Source organism: Bufo gargarizans, chromosome 6 (genome assembly GCF_014858855.1).
Source record: "Bufo gargarizans isolate SCDJY-AF-19 chromosome 6, ASM1485885v1, whole genome shotgun sequence".
NCBI lineage: Eukaryota > Metazoa > Chordata > Amphibia > Anura > Bufonidae > Bufo > Bufo gargarizans.
This window is the reverse complement of record NC_058085.1, coordinates 388,781,993-388,802,638: the sequence shown is the minus strand read 5'-3', so window position 1 is coordinate 388,802,638 and position 20,646 is coordinate 388,781,993. Positions and strand designations below refer to the sequence as shown.

The following is a 20,646-nucleotide window of genomic DNA, read 5'->3' as shown; positions in this document are numbered from 1 at the left end:
TTCCTATGTGCCCGCATTACTGAGAAAAAGGATGTTTTAATATATGCAAATGAGCCTCTAGGAGCAATGGGGGCGTTACCATTACACCTAGAGACTCTGCTCTCTCTGTAACTGCCGTGCCCTCTGCATTTTGACAGGGCCGGGCAGTGTAAACGTTATCACACCTGGTCATGTCATGCAGTGGACACAGCAGCTGCAGAGAGAGCAGAGCCTCTAGGTGTAATGGTAACGCCCCCATTGCTCCTAGAGGCTCATTTGCATATATTAAAACATCATTTTTCTCAGCAATACGGGCACATGTAAACATGGGACCAACACAGATGCCTTCAGCTGCCAAGCGCACATGTAACAGGTCAGCCAGTGTCATAGGTGCAAAACTGCTGACAGATGCCCTTTAAGCTGGCCATGCACTTCAGATGTTAGCAGAACGCTTGTATGGCGGACAGCCATCTCTCCCAACACACATGCATGTGGGAGGGTAAGCTGCTGGCAGACTCCTCTGGCAGGGACTTATCTGCCTGAGAACAGGAAGATCGGGCATATTGAAAATCGAACAGCCCCATCCTTATCTTTCCTGATAACATCTGCCGTCAGGTAGAGTCGGGAGCTCCCCATACACTTGAGACGTTGGCCAGCCCCAACGCGAAGGGCAGGTTTGATTGACACATCTAATGTGTATGGCCAGCTAGGGATATTAACCATATAAGGGAGAAATCAATGGTGCACATACATCGAAGGATCCGAGGCCCCCTGTTTAATGCCGCCATGCCCTCCTGTCTCAGATCAAGGGCGTTATAAACCTTGGGCCCGTTCCTTCATCATTGAGAGAGTCGTCCTATACAGCACCCCAGCACCCACGAGGAAGGAGGATGGGACATACCTATGCCTGGGTGCACCAGAGTACCTCTAAGAGAAATGACAGTCCACGTTCTCATCAAGGCCGTGATGATGTTGGAGCGTTTAACTACGTATTTCTCTTCCGTGACGACCTGTGAATCGCCTTTCAGTCCTCAATATATAATGCCCATGCAACTAGCTTTGATACTGCGTAAAGACAAAATAAAATAAAAAAAACCCTGTAAAGAGGATAGTGTCAGAATGTACTGCAGGAATTGTATTCATTGAAAGCTGCTGGGCTTTTTTTCACTGAAGGAGGCACTGTATTCAGTTCCATTGCACTTGGAAGGGTAAGCAGCAGCGTATGTCCCGTAATAAATAAACATATATATATATATTTCTATAGCGCTATTGACTACAGCGGTCCGTCTGCTTTTACCAGCAAGCAGTGTAAACAAGCCAAAAAAGAGGGGGGAAAAAACAGGTGAGTGCACTTGTAGACTGTGATCGGTGACACGTCCGCCCTCGGAGGGTGACATCGGCCTCTCAGCCTTGGTTAGCGGCCAGGCAGCAGGACGCTTTGGAGGCACTTACGGCCCGCTGGATTACGGCCTGACACTTCTCTCGCTTTACCAGTTTGTTGTTCTCAAAGAGGCCTTCGTTTCTTGGCATTCCATGGGAACCGTCTGAAAATGTGAAAAGACCTGCGCAGAATACGGAGCGTTAACATTGGTTCTTAGAAAACCCAAAAAAATTATGTCACACAAAAAGAAAAAAGATTGAAACGATTAGACATTGCTGCTGCCCTCCAGGAACAGCGCCTCCCCTGTCCATGGGTTGGGTTTGGTATTGCAGCACAGCTTCAATGGAGTGAATAGGGCTGAGCTGTAATACCACGCACGACCTGTGGTCAGGTGTGGCGTCTGATGATAGGGGTCCAAAGGATGTGCATATAGTTCACCCTACAGCATCATTAGTGTCACGACCATGTTTATGGCTGTGACTCCTTGGGAGCCGCATACAGTTGCCCGCGGTTTGGGTTGTAGTGTCAACCGCAGCTGGAGGCATAATGTTGTTAGCCTCAAGTGCGGTTGCCGCGGACAACAGCTATGTGTGCGGTTCCCTTGGAGTTGTGTGCACGTTTTTATGCACTTTGGTATGTCTGTGTGCACTCTGTGTTATGTGTGGTGTGCACTTACATCTTCCTCTCACTGTGGTTGCCCGTGGCAACGTTTGGTTGTATAGTGTACATGTGGTGGCAGTGTCCCGGCCTTCGGGCTGACTTCCAGGACACGGTTGCCACCCATGTCGTTGCCTGCGGCAACAGCCACAGTGTGTGCTGGATTTGGACATTTCCCCTTCTGTGGTTTTGGAAGGGTTAACTCCCTTTCTGTGTGTGTGAGTCACGGGGTGTGTCTGACTGATGGGTGTTGCCTCTTGGCTCTATAAAGCCTCAGTTGTAGGCAGTAGCCAGAGAGGGTGCTTCAGCCATGCTTGCTGGAGACATCCGCCTGGTTACTTACCAACTGCCAGTGGGGGCCATCCTTCTGGTCATAGCAAATATAATGTCCAGGGGTGTGGAAATTTTTTAAAAACTACTTGTCGAAGGACTAAAGTGGGGTCTCAATCTACTTGTCCCTCATGACAATCTACTTGTCCTGATACAAAAAGTAATTTTAAATCAAAACCATATTTAAGTGAATCCCTTTAATGTACATGCCAGTATGGGGAAGTTCCCCCCTCCACCCCCCCTATTCATGGAGGGTGAGTGGCTGGAAGTTGGAACCTGGCAGCACTCCTATTGACACTTCAATGCCAGGGAGAAGAAGCAGAGCGGCAGCCTGACTAACGTGTGCCTCCGCTGGGAGCTGACTTCCGGCCCGTGGCGCCCGACTTCCGGCCTGCACAGGAGCGCTGATAACTAGTGATGGGAAGTTCGGATCTTTTAGGTGAATTGGTTCATTTGAATCAGCTCATTCAAATGAACCGATTCATGAATCGGATCTTCGGTTCACTTGGTGAGTCACTGACTGCTGAGCTGACTCGCAAGTGAACCGAAGACTCTAGGTGCCGGTGCGCATGCGCAGATGCTATACACATTCGATTCACTTGCTGCTGCTGACTCAGTGCAGTCGGCTCTTCAGCTCTCTGAACTCTGATTAGTATTGAGTGAGTCAGGAAGAGTGATTTATTATAGTAAAGGGAAGCTGAGGCTGACGCCGGACAGGAGGACAATAGACTTATGACGGAAAGCAAAATGGAATGCCTCTTAAAGGTTTCCGTTTTGCATTCCATTTTATGGATTACGTTATTTTCTGTTATAACCCTTTTAATACGGAAAGCCATAACGGAATCCATAAAGGTGACGTGAACCCACCCTTGGTTATATAGCTACTGAATGAGATGCCTTTAACATATATCTCCTGAGAAGCCAATTTGATCCTAAAAGGGTTAATATATTCAACCTGTAATCTAAACTCTGTGTCATCTGTCCCTTCTCTTATCTCTCTGCTCCTGTCCCTTAATCTTATCACTGCTGCAACAAAAGCCTCAGCCTCAGCCTCAGTGTAAACTGTTCTACAGCCTGACTCACGGCTCTTTAACTCCATGAATCGAATGAGTCACAAACTAAGTCGGATCTTTAGATTCTTTAACCCTGGGTTCACACCTGAGCGTTTTACAGCGCGTTCAAACGCGCTGTAAAACGCTCAAGACATGAAATCCAATGCTTCCCTATGGGAATGGTTCACACCTGGGCGTTTTACAGCGCGTACGAACGCGCTGTAAAACGCCCGACGCTCAAACAAGTACTTGAGCTTCTTTGGGGCGTTTTGACGCGCGTTTGTGGCCATAGGACACTGCAGTCAATGACACAAACGCGCGTCAAACGCGCGTTTACTATTACAAAAAACGTGCATAAGAACGCGCGACAAAAACGCGCGTAAAACGCGCGTTTGAGAAGCGCTCAGGTGTGAACCCAGGGTTAAGGCTACTTTCACACTAGCGTTCGATCGGATGCGTTCTGAACGGATCCGATCATAATAATGCAGACGGAGGCTCCGTTCAGTACGGATCCGTCTGCATTATTTTGGCATATAAAAGCTAAGTGTGAAAATAGCCTGGGACGGATCCGTCCAGACTTTCAATGTAAAGTCAATGGGGGACGGATCCGCTTGAAGATTGAGCCATATTGTGCCATCTTCAAACGGATCCGTCCCCATTGACTTACATTGTAAGTCTGGACGGATCCGCACGCCTCCGCACGGCCAGGCGGACACCCGAACGCTGCAAGCAGCGTTCAGCTGTCCGCCTGTCCGTGCGGAGGCGAGCGGAGCGGAGGCTGAACGCCGCCAGACTGATGCAGTCTGAGCGGATCCGCTCCATTCAGACTGCATCAGGGCTGGACAGAAGCCTTCGGGTCCGCTCGTGAGCTCCTTCAAACGGAGCTCACGAGCGGACAGCCGAACGCTAGTGTGAAAGTAGCCTAACTTGTGACTCATTCGATTAATTTCTATTCTTAGACTCCCTGCACTTGTGTGACTCAGACCGAGCTGCTAGTGTGCTGTGCTTGCCTTGCCCCCTCAGCTCTGGTCGGTGATTGGTTGGTGGGCGGGGAGGGGTGGGGCTGGCAGAAGCAGCTTCCACTCTAAGATCATATTACGCTCCTCCCAGTCCCTCCCTCAGGCTCCTCCCTGCTGCCAGCGTGAGGTGAGCGGCTCTGTCTGCATTGTCTGTGAACACTGCGGTAAGCAGCCCGGACTTGCTGCACGGGGCTGTGTATTAGAGGAAAACACGGTGCAACCCTAGCCCTGCTACTTGCCCGCAGGGCTAAGCTGCCTGCACAAACTACCTGCCCGGCGCCCGGAACTGCATGTCCCGGGCGTCGGGCGATAGGAATTCCACACCCCTGATGTCGTTTGGTGTCTAGAAGATGTGTTTGGTTTTATGCTTGTTTATTGCACCTATGGTCCTGGGTTCCCGTGTGTTGTGTGCTGAGTCCTGTTGTCTGTGGGCTGTACTTCCACATGGGTTCCAGGCTTTGTGTCTGTGGCAGGTGAGTGTTATGTTTGTGGCAAGTACCTGCCATTGCCATAGGTTGTATTTGTTCTCTCTTCCTTGCAGCTTGGCCAGTGAGACTCCTGTTCCTCCGTATCCAGAAGGAACAGGTTGTCTTACCCTGACTCCTAGTCCAGGGACCGGTCGGAGGGTGAGTTAGGGCTCCGAGGTTCCTGAGCATGGGTCCTCCTACCTTAAAGGTCGGCCCATACAGCTAGGAGTTAGGGTCAGGTTAGGGACGCGATAGGAGGTGACCTGCTCCCTAATCCTGTCGTCCTGGTCAAGCAGCGACCATCTTCCACCATCGCACGGCTGAGGGTTTCCCCCATCCTCAGCCGTGACAATTAGGTGCTCCAGCTCAGTGCACAGTTGTACAAAGAGATTTAAAGAGGGCACATTTGACCCAGGTTTTATGCCACAAAAATGACGTCAGAGAGTCACAAAGGGTGCGGTCCCTTCTCCGAGACCCGCACCTATCTCCAGAACCAGTCCTTGAAAGTGAAGGAGAGTGCACCATGCATGCACAGCATACTCTCCATTAATTTCTATGGGCGTTACGAAAACAGTTGAGCGAGTGCACTCAGCTATTTTCGGCAGTCCCATAGAAATAATGAATGGAAAAGCACACAGAGCAAGAGCGGCTACCGCTACATGAACTTCTATGGAGCTGCCAAAGATAGTTGAGCCAATGGCATGCATTGCGTGCTCTCTATTCATTTCTATAGGAGTTCCGAAAACAGCTGAGCGAGTGCACTTGGCTGTTCTCTGCAGTTCCATGGAAATGAATGGAAGGCGGCTACGCACGCGTGTCTGATCTCCACTCACTTCGGGGGTTCGTACTTATCTGACATTAGTAGCATATCCGAGTGATATGCCACCAAGAGGTTATCCCATTAAGACAACTTATCCCTGATCCAGTGTCAGATCTGAGAGGGGTCTGACTGCCGGGTCCTGTCGATCATGAGAACGGGGGCCTGTGCTTCCCAGTTTGAATGAAGCAGCGGTCGCATATGCCCGTTGCCTCTCCGTTGAGCTCTATGGGGCTACCGGACATAAGCGAGAGCTTGTACTCAGCTATCTCTGGCAGTCCCAGAGTTGAATGGAGGACACACATGTGCCATTCAAAATGAGAGCATGGGCCCCCATTCAGTGGGGACCCCAGCGATCGGACCACCATCGACCACTGGAGATAAGGGATAGGTTGTCTTAATGGGACAACTCCTTCAATTTGCATACTTTGTTTCCCATGGAGCATTGCCTGAAAATAAGCCTCCATGGACTGCTGGGTCTCTTCGGTGAGAAGCAGTACCCCTCCCCAGATGAATACATTCTAAACGTGCGAACCCCGGCTCAGCTTCTCAAAGCTCAAGGAAGAAATAACACAATGAAAAACCGGTCCTACCGACAGCCATTGCCTTACCATAGCCTTCAACGCGGCCCCCTTTAAACTCCCCCTCATATTTCATCTTGTCATATCTGGTGAATACACCCGCTCCTTGAAATTTTCCTTGAACGAACTCCCCTTCGTACCTTATATATGTAAGAGATAAAAGAAAAAATGCATCAATTTTACAAAGAAAAAACAAATACCAAAAACTCAACCTTTCCGAGATTGCTCCCAAACAACCCCAAAACCCTTGGTTACTTAATGTATGGTCCTAACCATGCCGACGAGCTAATGTTTCCAGGGGCAAAGATGAGCACCTTAAAGGGGTTGTCAATCCTTTAAAGGCTATGGACACATTTGGGAGCAATTTTTTATTATTATGACATTGTACTCATTTTGAGCTAAAAAAAATTTTTTTTTCAGTTGGTCTGGTTGGTTTCCTAAAATTCTTTACCCCCTTGAGATTCTCTATTAGCAGGCTTTGAGTTTACATTGTGTCCCGACAGCTGACGGCTCATGTGTAGCTCTTATCTCTGATCTCCTGACAGCTCATAAACATTCATTAGAGCTTAGTTCTTATCTGACTGATAACGCTTGTTTCACACTAGTGCTAATATCCGGCAGGCTGTTCTCTGCATTCCGCCATTGCCGGAAGCTAAAGCGCCGTCGTCCGACCCCATCCAGCGAAGATTGGGCCGCAACCTGGCAAATATGCTGAAACAGCCTGTCGGATATTAGGAGCTAGTGTAAAACTAGCTTAAATAAGTAGTTATGAGCTGTTAGTAGTTCAGAGATAAGGGCTATACATAACCGTCAGATAAAGTAAGATGCTCACAGCTAGGCTAAAACTTAAAGGGGTTGTCCGCCTTTTACTATTGATGACCTATCCTCATGACAGGTCATAAATATCAGATGTGCGGGGGTCCGACAACCGGCACCCCCACGATTAGCTGTTTGAAGAGAAGGCAGTGGATCCGACCTATTCACTTGAACAGATAGAGCCGCCCATAGAAGTCAATAGGGACGCCATACTTGTAATTACATCTGCTCACCACTGCAATTGCTGCGGCGAGCAGTTGAACAGAGCAGAGAAGGCAGCGATCGTACGAGCGCTGCCTTCTCTTCAAACAGCTGATCGGCCGGGCTGCTGGGTTTCGGACCCCCGCAGATCTGATATTGATGATCTATTCTGAGGATAGGTCATCAATAGTAAAAAAAATATAAAAAATCCCTTTAACCCTTTATCATAAAAATTGCTGAAATCTTTATTAAAATATTTCAGCAATTTTTATGAATAAAAATAATAAAGACCAATTGAAAAAAAAAAATGTTTAGCTCAAAATGAGTAAAATGAAATCATAAAGATTATTGCCCCCAAAAGGTGTTCATAGCCTTTAACTCCTTAGTGACCACCGATACGCCTTTATTAGGGCCCACAGCTGGCTTTAATCAATGATTATATGTACCCAAAATGCTGCATTAATAAATATAACTTGTCCTGCAAAACATAGCCCTCACACAGGTGCATTGATAAAAAAAGTAAAAAAGTTATAGGTCTTGGAAAGCGATGATGAAACAATTTGCGTGCAGGGTTCAGAAACCAGCCACTCCCATCCTGACACTTCCCGTTTGTGCTTCTTGGTCCCTCTCGACATAGACCAGGGGTCAGCAACCTCCCGCACTCCAGCGGTTGTGAAACTACAACTCCCAGCATGCACACTTGCTCAGCTGATCTTGAAACTATGATAGAAGTGAATGCAGCATGCTGGGAGTTGTAGTTTAACAGCAGCTGGCATGCAGGAGGATGCTGACCCAGTCACTGGTTGTGGTCAGTGACTGGTGAAGTAATCACATTACTGTATTGAGGGGGTCCAGGAAAAATACAGACTGGCAGGGGACCCGGGAGGTGTCAGAACGGAAGCAGCAGGGGTTGTAGGAATTATTACTGACTGGACAATCCCTTTAACTGTCATTAGTTATGGTGACCATCTAAGACAGCTCTGCTCAGTAGTGCTCGGACCGATGACTTACCTTCTATGCCTGCTACACAATAAATGCAGGAAGCAATTGTACTGTCGTAGTAATAGTTGCGATCCCAATCGGGAAGGCAATGGGATGGGCAGGGGTGAACAATTGGGTGACTGACTACGGTTTTCAATCTCGAGGTACTATAATATATACAGCTGCGTACACCTGGCCTATACATTGCTTACGCCGAATGTAATGAAATAAATGAGACGTGGACAGTGGTGTGAATTGGTGTCCACAGAACGTGCTCAGTTCATGGCCACGAGCAGATGTCTTACCTTGAGCCATCAGGAAAGGTCAGCACCCCGTAGCCACTGAAAAGTCCGTTCTCAAACTGTCCCACATAGATGGCTCCATCTGCAAATAATAACTGACCAAGGCCGTGCCGCCGACCTGCGGAGGGGAGAGCGAGGTGCGCTTTAGGTCAGGTGTACATGTAGCGCCTTTACTGAATCTGCAGCAGAATGTTGCCGTTTTGCGCTCAGCTCCATTGAAGTGAATGAGTTTGTCCTGCAACCTGTGGACAGGAACGGTGCTGATTTTGGAAACCCAGGACCGGGCTAATTTCACACTTCAGGGCAACACTACTTAAAGGGGTCATTCATCCCCCGAGAGGCCTCTCAGGCTGGACCTGAGGTGGGAATCATACTTACCTGCTCCACAGCCCTGGGTTCCAGCTACTTTGCTACCCCGCTGCGGCTGCAGCTCTCCGGTCCCCCTGCGTCAACATCCGGTTTGACTGCTGCAGCCAATGACAGGCCGCAGCGGCGACGTGTCACGTGATCCAGTGACATGACACATGGATACATGTGAGTCATTAGCTGCAGGAGACTGGAGAGCTAAGGAGCCGGAGCGCAGCGGCGTGGGGCAGGCAAGTATGATTCCCTCCACAGGTCCAGCCATGTTAAGGGATCTGTCTGAAAGGCACCTGGAGTGAACAATCCCTTTAAATGATAATCATTTATAAAAGCTTGCACTATAAGGGGGAAATGTAAACCCCAACATATCAGACTCTCACCTACAGTGGAATCCTTCAAAAGAAACCTGAAAACCCACCTCTTCAGACAAGCCTACAACCAGTGACCCTGCTGCCTCTATACCGCCATGACTAGCTTCACCCGCACCTCCTGTGTCCTGCTCCCACACCATGTAGATTGTAAGCCCTCACGGGCAGGGCCCTCTCTCCTTCTGTACCAGTCTGTAACTCGTCTTGTTCATGATTAGTGCAATTGTCTGTATTATGTACAATACAGACCAAAAGTTTGGACACACCTTCTCAGTATCCACCTGACTTCTCTACAACGCAACTGAAGGTCCCAACCCCATTTATAAGGCAAGAAATCCCACTTATTAAACCTGACAGGGCACACCTGTGAAGTGAAAACCATTTCAGGTGACTACCTCTTGAATCTCATCAAGAGAATGCCAAGAGTGTGCAAAGCAGTAATCAAAGCAAAAGGTGGCTACTTTGAAGAACCTAGAATATGACATATTTTCAGTTGTTTCACACTTTTTTGTTATGTATATAATTCCACATGTGTTAATTCATAGTTTTGATGCCTTCAGTGTGAATCTACAGTTTTCATAGTCATGAAAATAAAGAAAACTCTTTGAATGAGAAGGTGTGTCCAAACTTTTGGTCTGTACTGTACGTGCACCGCTTATTATATGTACAGTGCTATGGAATGAATGTACGCCATTTCTTTCCAGGACTTAAAGACCCGTGACGTACATGTACTTCATGGTGATCGTGCAGGTGCAGAAGCTGTGCACGCCCGATCAGCGGCAGGGGTTCGGCAGTCACTGATAGCCGGACCCCTGCTGCATGCGCCAGCGTCGGTGAAATCACCGATGCCGGCGCATTAACCCTTCATGTGCCACGGTCAGCGCTGACCGTGGCACGTGCGATGTCGGACGGGGATCGGAGCTGCGATGTCGGATGGGGACCCGATGGCATGGAGGGCAGAGCGATGCCTTCCTTAGGCATCGGCGCTGCCTTCCGGTGACGAGCCTGTGAGATCCAGCCCCCTGGATCTCACAGGCCGGAAGCTGTATGAGTAATACACACTGTATTACACATACAGCCAATGCATTCCAATACAGAAGCATTGGAATGCATTGTAAAGGGGATTAGACCCCCAAAAGTTGAAGTCCCAAAGTGGGACAAAAAATAAAGTGAAAAAAAGAAAGTTTTTCCCCCCAAAAATTTAAAGTTTCAAGTAAAAAAAAACAGCATTTTCCCCAAATAAAGTAATACATTTTTTTGTGAAAAATAGGGGAAAAAAGAAAAGTATACATATTAGGTATTGCTGCGTCCGTATCTACCGGCTCTATAAACATATCACATGATCTAACCACTCAGATGAACACCATAAAAATAAAAAAATTAAAACTGTGCTAAATAACCAATTTTTTGGTCACCTTACATCACTAAAAGTACACCAAGCGATAAAAAGGCGTATGCCCGCCAAAATAGTACCAATCTAACCGTCGCCTCATCCCACAAAAAATGAGCCCCTACCTAAGACAAATGCCCAAAAAATAAAAAAACTATGGCTCCGAATGTGGAGACACTAAAACATTGTTTTTTTGGTTTTAAAAATGATGTTATTGTGTAAAACTTAAGTTAAAAAAAGTATATATATTAGGTATCGCTGCGTCCGTAAGAACCTGCTCTATAAAAATATCACATCATCACCTAATCCCTCAGGTAAACACTTTCAATTTTTTTTTTTTATAAAAACTGTGTAAAAAAAAGCCATTTTTTGTCACCTTACATCACAAAAAGTGTAATAGCAAGCAATCAAAAGGTCATATGCACCCCAAAATAGTGCCAATCAAATCATCATCTCACCCCACAAAAATGGTACCCTACCTAAGATAATCGCCCAAAAACTGAAAAAAACTATGGCTCTCAGAATATGGAGACACTAAAACATGATTTTTTTTTGTTTCAAAAATGATATTATTGTGTAAAACTTAAATAAATAAACAAAAAGTATACATATTAGGTATCGCCGCGTCCGGAATAACCTGCTCTATAAAAATATCACATGATCTAACCCCTTAGGTCAGTGGTCGGCAAAGTGCGGCTCGCGAGCCACAAGTGGCTCTTTAGAACCTTCAATGCGGCTCTTTGGTGCGGGCTGGCGGTCGCGCAGCCATATCGCGCCGCTCAAGCTGCTTGCAAAATGCCTGTCATGCGCCTCCTGCCCCGTCTGTCTGCTCCTTCCACTTTATGAATAAAGCAGGCAGGCGGGGCAGGAGGCGCATGATGGAAGGAGAGATGTCACGCTGCGCACAGCAGCAGAAGGGCGGGCAGCGGCACTCTAGTTCGACTGCCCACTGCCGGCCATGTGAGGAGTGGTGGAGTGGTGAAGAGGCCGCCGCTCAGGAGGAGCGAAATGTCCTGAAGCAGAAAGGTAGGAGCTGACCCCGGTGTTTGCACAGCACCGGGCACTGCACTGGCCCCGCCGCAAGTGTCCCTTCCCCCCACTAATACATTACTTTACTTACTAGAAAGCACTTATGGGGGATATCTGTGGATGACACATATATAGCATCTTATGCTATATATGCGTCATCCACAGATATCCCCCATAAGTGCGTCATCCACAGATATCCCCCATAAGTGCGTCATCCACAGATATCCCCCATAAGTGCGTCATCCACAGATATCCCCCATAAGTGCGTCATTTACATTACATCCACATCTGCAGACAAGTTTAATAAAAGTAAAAAATGATAAAGATAAAATGAAATAATAATCAAGATCCAAATAAAAGAAAGTACATATAAAAAGTATGTAAAAACACACTCTGGGCTCATGCCCACGAATGTAAGGGCACCGTGCCTGTGCTGCGGACCGCAACGCACGGACACAGACCATGGGGCAGCTGCATGAGGATCGCGAACCCATTCACTTGAATGGGGTTCGCGATCCGCATCCGACTGGCCGCATCCGCAAAAAAGTAGCGCATGCTGAAGTGAATGGGTCCATGATGCGGGCTGCACACAAAAAAGTAGTGCATGCGCTACTTTTTTGCGGTGCGGAGGCACAGCCAGAAGCACCAAGGAAGCACGCATATCCCGGATCCTGGACCCACTGAAGTGAATGGGTCCTTGATGTGGGGCTGCACACGGCCAGTGCCCGTGTATTGCCGACCCGTCGTATGCGGCCTGCAATATGGCAACAGTCCTCACTGGTACTGTTGACGCAATATTATAGGTTTTAAAAATGTGGCTCTCGAAAGAAATTTCAATCGTGGTTTTGGCGATATTTGGCTCAGTTGACAAAAAAGTTTGCCCACCACTGCCTTAGGTAAATACCGTAAAAAAAAAAAAAAAAAGAAGGGAGACGGCACCAGCAGCTAGGGAGGGAGACGGCACCAGCAGCTAGGGAGGGAGACGGCACCAGCAGCTAGGGAGGGAGACGGCACCAGCAGCTAGGGAGGGAGACGGCACCAGCAGCTAGGGAGGGAGTTCCGTCAAAAATCCTAAGTTATATATTACAAAGTGTGAACATTCTTATACCCACCTTATATGATCCTGTCCTATATTAATGTACATCCGCAGTTTCAGCCATTTCTGTGAATGCAGTGCAGAAAATTAAAAGCCTAGTCCTTACCTTCCCTCCAATCTCCATGATATTCCTCCCCGGTGGAATACGTAAAGGAGCCTTTAATCAGTGTCATTACTCCGGGTGCTCACAAAGAATGATGAAACCTGTTGTAAAAAGAGAAGGAAAAAATTTAAAAAGATGCAAAATACATGTTAAGGGCTCATGCACACAAACGTATTTTCTTTCCATGTCCATTCCATTTTTTTTGCGGACCATATGCGGAACCATTCACTTTAATGGGACCGCAAAAAAAAAAAAAAAAAAAACAGAAGTTACTCCGTGTGCATTCCGTTTCCGTATGTCCGTTCCGCAAAGAAATAGAACATGTCCTATTATTGTCTGCATTACGGACAAGGATAGGACTGTTCTATTAGGGGCCGGCTGTTCCGTTCCGCAAAATACTAAATGCACACAGACGTCATCCGTATTTTTTGCGGACCACAAAATACATACGATCATGTGCATGAGGCCTTAGAACCGGCCATCAAATATTTGATTGATGGGGGTCTTACTCCCGACACCCCAGTAAATTAGCTAAGTGAATGAGAGTAGTAGTACCAGTCACAGCCACAACCATATGAATGGCGCTGTGCCACGTAATGCAACGAATGGGACGCAGCGCAAACTGGAGCGAGGCGGCAATTAATTCTGCCGATTTGCAGGTCTGCCAGTAGTCGGACCCTTAATGATCAAATCTAACACTGTAGGAAAACCCCTATCATAGCAGGGATACATTACTTCTTATAAAGCATGCCTCAGCTGCTGCAGAACCTCTTTTGTAAGGAAAAACCAGAAGCTTCACATTAATTACTGACTGAATGACATGAAACGATTCATAGAAGGGGTTTGCAGTAGCTCATGTGTGCCACTCACCATGTGCCCGCACACAGTGCCACCCATAATGGCCCAGTGCCAGCTATAGTGCCCCTAACCAGTGCCAGGGAATGCCCCCAACAGTGGTAGTATACAGTGCCTCCTATATATTGCCTTACACAACTGCACCCATACAATGCCCCTCATACATATAGAGGGGGCACTGTATGCAAATATGTATGGGGGAGGGGCACTGTATGGGTGCATTTGTGTATCGTAATAAATGCACCCTTACCGTGCCCCCTATGTATGGCCATACACAAATGCACCCATACAGTGCCCCCTATGTATGGCCATACACAAATGCACCCATACAGTGCCCCCTATGTATGGCCATACACAAATGCACCCATACAGTGCCCCCTATGTATGGCCATACACAAATGCACCCATACAGTGCCCCCTATGTATGGCCATACACAAATGCACCCTTACAGTGCCCCCCATACTAAGTCACCTAAAAGCACTAGCCCCTTATGTAGTTGCAAGCACAATGACCATAACCCCAGAGGCAATTATTTAAAATGACCCAAATCCCAATACATTGTGGTCAAGCGTCCCAGTATCTTTTACCGTATTGGAGATTTCTACTTCTGTGTAGCATAATAGCACCACCTAGTGTCCGATTTGGGGAACATTTTAATATAACACGCACAATACATAATATAAAAATATTTAGCACGCTTCCTGTTAAATTCCAAAACCATAAAACTATCCATAAATCACCAAGTTACCATCGAACACAATTATAGAGTGAAACTAAAGAAGAAGAAAAAAAAAAAATCTTCCTTCGAGCCGGAATCGAACCAGCGACCTAAGGATTACCGCATCACCACTACAGTCCTCCGCTCTACCAGCTGAGCTATCGAAGGAACCTGCCAGCTGCCTCCTCCACAGGCTATGTGTAGCTACAAAGCACGGTGCTGCTCAGCCTTCCCCACAACCCATAAGGCTGCTACAAGTCACCGCCCCCTTCTCATTACTGATCATCCTCCAAACACTTCCACCAACTACTGCTATACTCTTTTTATTCAATAGTCATCTCACACAATAATTATGAAAAATGTAACATATAACTATAATAAAAAGATTATAATAAAGTTTACACAATATAATTGAAAAAAATATATATCGTAAGAAAAAAAAATATACGGTACATATAAAAATTTGACTTGCGTTGGCCGGGAATCGAACCCGGGTCAACTGCTTGGAAGGCAGCTATGCTCACCACTATACCACCAACGCTTCACGAGCTCACAGCCTGCGACACACCTACTAGTAGGAGGCGATACACGAGATTGATATAAACCACTCGTTCTGATACAGAATTAACCCTGTAATGTTCGAATACTAGACCACACGTGGCTACAGCTTCCCCCCCCCTGCGGTGTTTCTAAGGTTTCCTACTATTTTACACTGATGTGGATACACGAATAGCTTTATAGAATGCTTAACTTTTATTTGATGTGGGTGATATATAGCCATGAAAAGTAAAGCGTTTAATTAAGCAATAGAATGCAATCAATTAAGGGAATAAGAAAGAAAAAACATATACTTGGAGGATGCGGGCATCGATCCCGCTACCTCTCGCATGCTAAGCGAGCGCTCTACCATTTGAGCTAATCCCCCTGCACATCACAGACCGGTACACAGCAGCTTGTGAAGACATCGCTTATGGCAGCAGCCAATCATAGGCCATTTCACATTTGCATCTCAGCAGAGTAAACATTGAAAGCAGCGCTCTGATTGGCTGTTTTGTTGCTAGGTCACAGAAAGCTCCATCAAGGGCGACATAAAGACATTTGGTATTGATGTGATCGTACAGCCCCAAAATACCTTAGTTATGAACAGCACAAAATATAAAAAACACAAAAAAAATCAATGTTGGAATTGTTTTAGTTTTTCCATTGCCCCCGAAAGATTTAGGCCCCTTTCACACGAGCGAGGGTGCAATGCGTGACGTGAACGCATAGCACCCGCACTAAATCCTGACCCATTAATTTAAATGGGTCTGTGCACATGAGCGTTTTTTTTTTTCACGCATCAGTTCTGCGTTGCGTGAGAATCGCAGCATGTTCTATATTCTGCGTTTTTCATGCAGCCCTGGCCCCATAGAAGTGAATGGGGCTTTAGTGAAAAACGCATCGCATCCGCAAGCAAGTGCGGGTGCGATGCGTTTTTCACTGATGGTTGCTAAGAGATGTTGTTTGCAAACCTTCAGTTTTTTTACACGTGCGGAAAAAACTGAACTACTGAACGCAACCGCAGACAAAACTGACTGAACTTGCTTGCAAAATAGTGCGAGTTTCACTAAACGCATCTGGACCTAATCCGTCACGCTCGTGTGATAGGGGCCTACAGCGGTGAAAAAAAAAATCGTAAACGTTCCTGCAGGCCTTAAAGGGATACTCCCACGTCAACCTTCGTGGCATATCACTAAGACATGCCACAACTGTCACATAGTTGTGGGTCCCACCTCTGGGACTCGCTTGTATCTCCAGAATGGGAACCCCCCAAAGTCCACATGTGCAGCCGCCCTCTGTTGACCGCTATGAGACTTCAGAAAACAGCCAGGGGCGCTCGCTTAGCCAGTGCGGTGAATGGAGGTTGGCCGCGCTTGCGCAGCGTGTTCCCCCTCACTTCAGGGACCCCATTCTGCAGATAGGAGCAGGTCCCAGAGGTGGGACCTGAACCTATCCCCACACTGGTGGCATGTCCTAGCGATATACCACAAATGTTGAGTTGGGACAACCCCTTTAACACCACTATAGACTTGGTACTTAAAGGGGACGTGCCAAGATTTAAACATGTCCCCTGTTGCACAGTCTTATAGGAGGGGTCCGGCTGTTAGGACCCTCACAGAGCCCCGACACAGGGGTCCCATTCTTCACAAGGCCGCTGGAGATAGCAGAGTACGGCGCTTGGTGACTATGGCGATTCCACAGAGATGAATGGATCGGTAGCGTGCATGCTCAACCAGTGCTCTATTCCTATGGGGGGGGGGGGCCTTCTTGTGATCAGTGGGGGTCCTAATAGTAGGACATCCACCAGTCAGACATTTATCCATGCCTGGTGAAAAGGGGCACCATGCCTTTAAGGGGTTGTCAAAGAATAGCTATACAGACCAATGTCATGCCCATAGAAATCAATTGATGCTGCAGTATAGGCTGCCGGCTGTGGTCAGTGACTTAAGACCCACCTGCGGGGAAATTACTAATGTCTTTATTAACTAATTTAATTAACCGCCATGAGCCCCCCTAAAGTGCCATGTGACCTTCATATTAGGGACTATTTTTACTGTAGGGGAAGAAGGGGTTAACGAGGGCAGATGCAGGCGCTTGATGAGCTGCTGCCTGCCCACAGAAAGGGAAGAATGGGAGAACCCTTGTAAATGGCAAAAAAATATAAATAAATCAACTTCAATAATAGAATGAAATCTCTGCTTTTCTCTCCAGCTTCGGTCATCAGCGCTGAATATATCATTTCCTTTACAGTAGCCATAAAATCATTAATGAGGGAGGCGGCGGCGGCGGCATAGAGGTGATTGAGTCCAGACGGCCGGACGGGATGATTTAATCGCGTAATGGATGCTGCAGCCGCTCCTCGTGGATGATGTCAGCGGGCAATCGCCTCAAAATTCCCAGGACGCCACTTGTCTTAATGACAGTAAAGAATAGGAAGGGCAACCGAGCCCACCCCGTATCCCCAGCCTCCCCCCCCCCCCCCGGGATACAAAGCCACCGCATGGCGATGTCCTTTCTTCACCTCTCATCCACACGTGGGCCATCAGCACAAAAAAAATATATACAAAAAGTGCTTCAGGTTTTGATTATTTTTTTTCATTCACAATTACCCATTATTTCCCTAAGGTTCCGTACTGTGTGCCGCCATACCGCGCTTCTGGATTGCACCTTATGAAAGGCCTCCCTTACATTACCGTGGCGGTTTCACCTCCGTGGAAAAAAATATACGTTTGTGTGCATGAGCCCTTATACAGACCCTTCAAACCTTCATATTAGGGACCTGCATTCATAGCAATTCTTAAAAGGGAACCTGTCACTTAAAAAACCGCCAGCATTACCTCATCGTAGCCCCCTGTCCGATTGGCCGGGATCGCACAAGTCTCGCGCATGCGCAGTGCTCCTCTGAAACCCGGCTAACAGCTGCAGCTGGAGACAGGATTGTGCTTAACCAAGGAGCGCACCGCGCATGCGCAAGACTTGTGTGATCCCAACCGCACTGCAGGCTGTCCCGGTTAGGGGGGGGGGTGCTTACCTTGACTTCAAGCTGACCGGCAAGATAGCGCTGATGGCGCTCAAAACATCGTTTTTTTACTCTATGGAGCATCAGACTACTGGATCAAACACATGACTATTAACAGACAGGGGGCTACTATGAGGGAATGCTGGCGGTTTTATATGCGTTTTTGAGGTGACAGGTTCCTATCTGGCTTGATTGCCAGTGCCTGTTGGGAGTTGTAGTCGCACAGGGTGCCGGTCACTTTGTTCAGATCCGTTTTTATGACAGTGTGCGGTCCCCCCCTTAGTAAATAAATAATGTAAGAGACACAACACCGCGGCCCTTCTGAGGACAGCACATCTGCATGAAAAAGAAAACCGCAAGGGCATAAATTATTCCAATACCGCAGGCGGGGTCAGAGGTCACTGTGAACCTGAGAGAAGTAAATTATTCCAACCGACAGACCCTGGGGACACAGCGGCGGCGGTATCCGACAGCCATGTTCTCCATGGTACAATTAGCTGACACCACTGAGTACAGCACTGCATACGACCGTACCTAGTTTGTGGTCTGCAGAAAATACGGATGACGTCCATGTGCATTCCGTATTGTGCGGAACGGAACAGCTGGCCCTTCATAGAACAGTCCTATGCTTGTCCGTAATGCGGACAATAAAAGAACATGTTCTATTTTTTTACGGAACAGAAATACGGACATACGGAAACGGAATGCACATGGAGCAACATCCGTTTTTTTGCGGAGCCATTGAAATTAATGGTTCTGCATACGGTCCGCAAAAAAACTGAACGGACACGGAAAGAAAATACGTTCGTGTGCATGAGCCTTAAGGGGAGGCCTGAAAAAATGTTCCTGTCCCTGGCGCTAGTGGTGAGCCAGCCCAGATGACCCCAGAACCGGCGCAGCCAGCCGCAGTCGCCCCAGAACCGGCGCAGCCAGCCGCAGTCGCCCCAGAACCGGCGCAGCCAGCCGCAGTCGCCCCAGAACAGGCGCAGCCAGCCGCAGTCGCCCCAGAACAGGCGCAGCCAGCCGCAGTCGCCCCAGAACAGGCGCAGCCAGCCGCAGTCGCCCCAGAACAGGCGCAGCCAAACGCAGTCGCCCCAGAACAGGCGCAGCCAGCCGCAGTCGCCCCAGAACAGGCGCAGCCAGCCGCAGTCGCCCCAGAACAGGCGCAGCCAGCCGCAGTCGCCCCAGAACAGGCGCAGCCAGCCGCAGTCGCCCCAGAACAGGCGCAGCCAGCCGCAGTCGCCCCAGAACAGGCGCAGCCAGCCGCAGTCGCCCCAGAACAGGCGCAGCCAGCCGCAGTCGCCCCAGAACAGGCGCAGCCAGCCGCAGTCGCCCCAGAACAGGCGCAGCCAGCCGCAGTCGCCCCAGAACAGGCGCAGCCAGCCGCAGTCGCCCCAGAACAGGCGCAGCCAGCCGCAGTCGCCCCAGAACAGGCGCAGCCAGCCGCAGTCGCCCCAGAACAGGCGCAGACAGCCGCAGTCGCCCCAGAACAGGCGCAGCCAGCCGCGGTCCCCCCAGAACAGGCGCAGCCAGCCGCAGTCGCCCCAGAACAGGCGCAGCCAGCCGCAGTCACCCCAAATCAAAGTAGCAGCTTTGCCCAGCCCCCGTAAAAGCCTCATCCCCCCAGTGCCCCATAACAAGGCTCCAGACAGCCTGACTTACCTTACAACTGCTGTAACAAACTTCCAGGTGACAGAACGAGCACTATCCCGGAGCCTGACACTGCTACCTGCACTGAATCAGCAGCTTCACAAGTCATGCACACAATGCAAACAGGTGAGTAAACTGACAGCTGGCCAATGTAGCAGTGCTAGAGCCGGCTGTGTAGGCGCAGGGTGTATGACATGAGTGTAGAGAGGGAGCAGCACTTACTGTTCCAGGCTGTGGCCTTCTGGGCTCCCCATACAACTCGCTGCTCACTCTGGCTCGGCTCCCAGTCCTGTCTGTGGTCCTGTCTCATCCCCCCCACCCCCGGTATCTGTCTATCAGCCCCGATGGCTGTTGTCATGACAACACCGATCATCTACGCCCATAATTGGACAGACGCACCAGGAAATAACTGTAGTCGCCATGTTTAATGATGGAAAAAAAGAATGTGAATGTAACGTTTAAGCAGCTGTATTGTTCATTTTTACTATCTACACAGACAACGAAGATAATTCATATTTCTATATTTTACTGTCTGTGTTGAAAAATTATTTTGACGTTATGTTATGAGCATTACACCAGAAAGTCTCGGAGGCCATTTTAGAAGCGGGCATTACGTCATCAGAGCGCCATGGAACTACGATCTAGCGTCAAATGAATCACGTGACCTCCCGGCTGCCCATACACTCCATGCTTTTACCTCAAAATGACAATCCGTACTGACGGGGAATGATGCTCACCACGCCCTCTTTTTCTACCATTGGTCGAGTCCCGGGAGTGTCTACTATTGTCATGACAACGATCATCATTGACCGCTGTGATTGGACACACCAGGAAACCTGGATAGAAGCCATGTTTAATGAGGGAAAACAAATGAAAGTTAGAGTGACTCTTTGCTAATTAATTAGCGCACCTCGCAAAGACGTCAAGTGGA

The 20,646-nt window shown here is 48.3% G+C and overlaps 1 protein-coding gene and 3 non-coding genes across 4 annotated transcripts; all 4 read right to left on the bottom strand.

The window, feature by feature from the left end:
* Nucleotides 1-369: 369 nt before the first annotated feature.
* LOC122941522 (MORN repeat-containing protein 4-like) lies at nt 370-20,072 on the bottom strand. Its single transcript, XM_044298838.1, has 5 exons — nt 19,938-20,072; nt 12,936-13,033; nt 8,587-8,701; nt 6,314-6,423; nt 370-1,541 (listed from the first exon to the last, which is right to left on the bottom strand). The coding sequence occupies exons 2-5, from the start codon at nt 13,000-13,002 to the stop codon at nt 1,384-1,386; spliced, it is 450 nt and encodes a 149-aa protein (XP_044154773.1). The 5' UTR covers nt 13,003-13,033; nt 19,938-20,072; the 3' UTR covers nt 370-1,383.
* Nucleotides 14,589-14,674, bottom strand: TRNAY-GUA. The gene is given in 2 exon segments: nt 14,589-14,624; nt 14,638-14,674. It is a non-coding gene; the product is annotated as a tRNA-Tyr (tRNA).
* Nucleotides 14,976-15,047, bottom strand: TRNAG-UCC. Its single transcript has one exon. It is a non-coding gene; the product is annotated as a tRNA-Gly (tRNA).
* On the bottom strand, nt 15,359-15,431 carry TRNAA-AGC. The gene has a single exon. It is a non-coding gene; the product is annotated as a tRNA-Ala (tRNA).
* Nucleotides 20,073-20,646: the final 574 nt, after the last annotated feature.

What these genes read in the sequence shown, in the direction of transcription:
- LOC122941522 (XM_044298838.1), bottom strand. Translation starts at nt 13,002, where the DNA reads ATGACACTGATTAAAGGCTCCTTTACGTATTCCACCGGGGAGGAATAT. An exon ending in TCATGGAGATTGGAGGGAAG is followed by an intron (nt 8,702 to 12,935) that starts GTAAGGACTAGG and finishes TCCCCTCCGCAG; the next exon opens with GTCGGCGGCACGGCCTTGGT. An exon ending in GGGCCGCGTTGAAGGCTATG is followed by an intron (nt 1,542 to 6,313) that starts GTAAGGCAATGG and finishes TATTCTGCGCAG; the next exon opens with GTCTTTTCACATTTTCAGAC.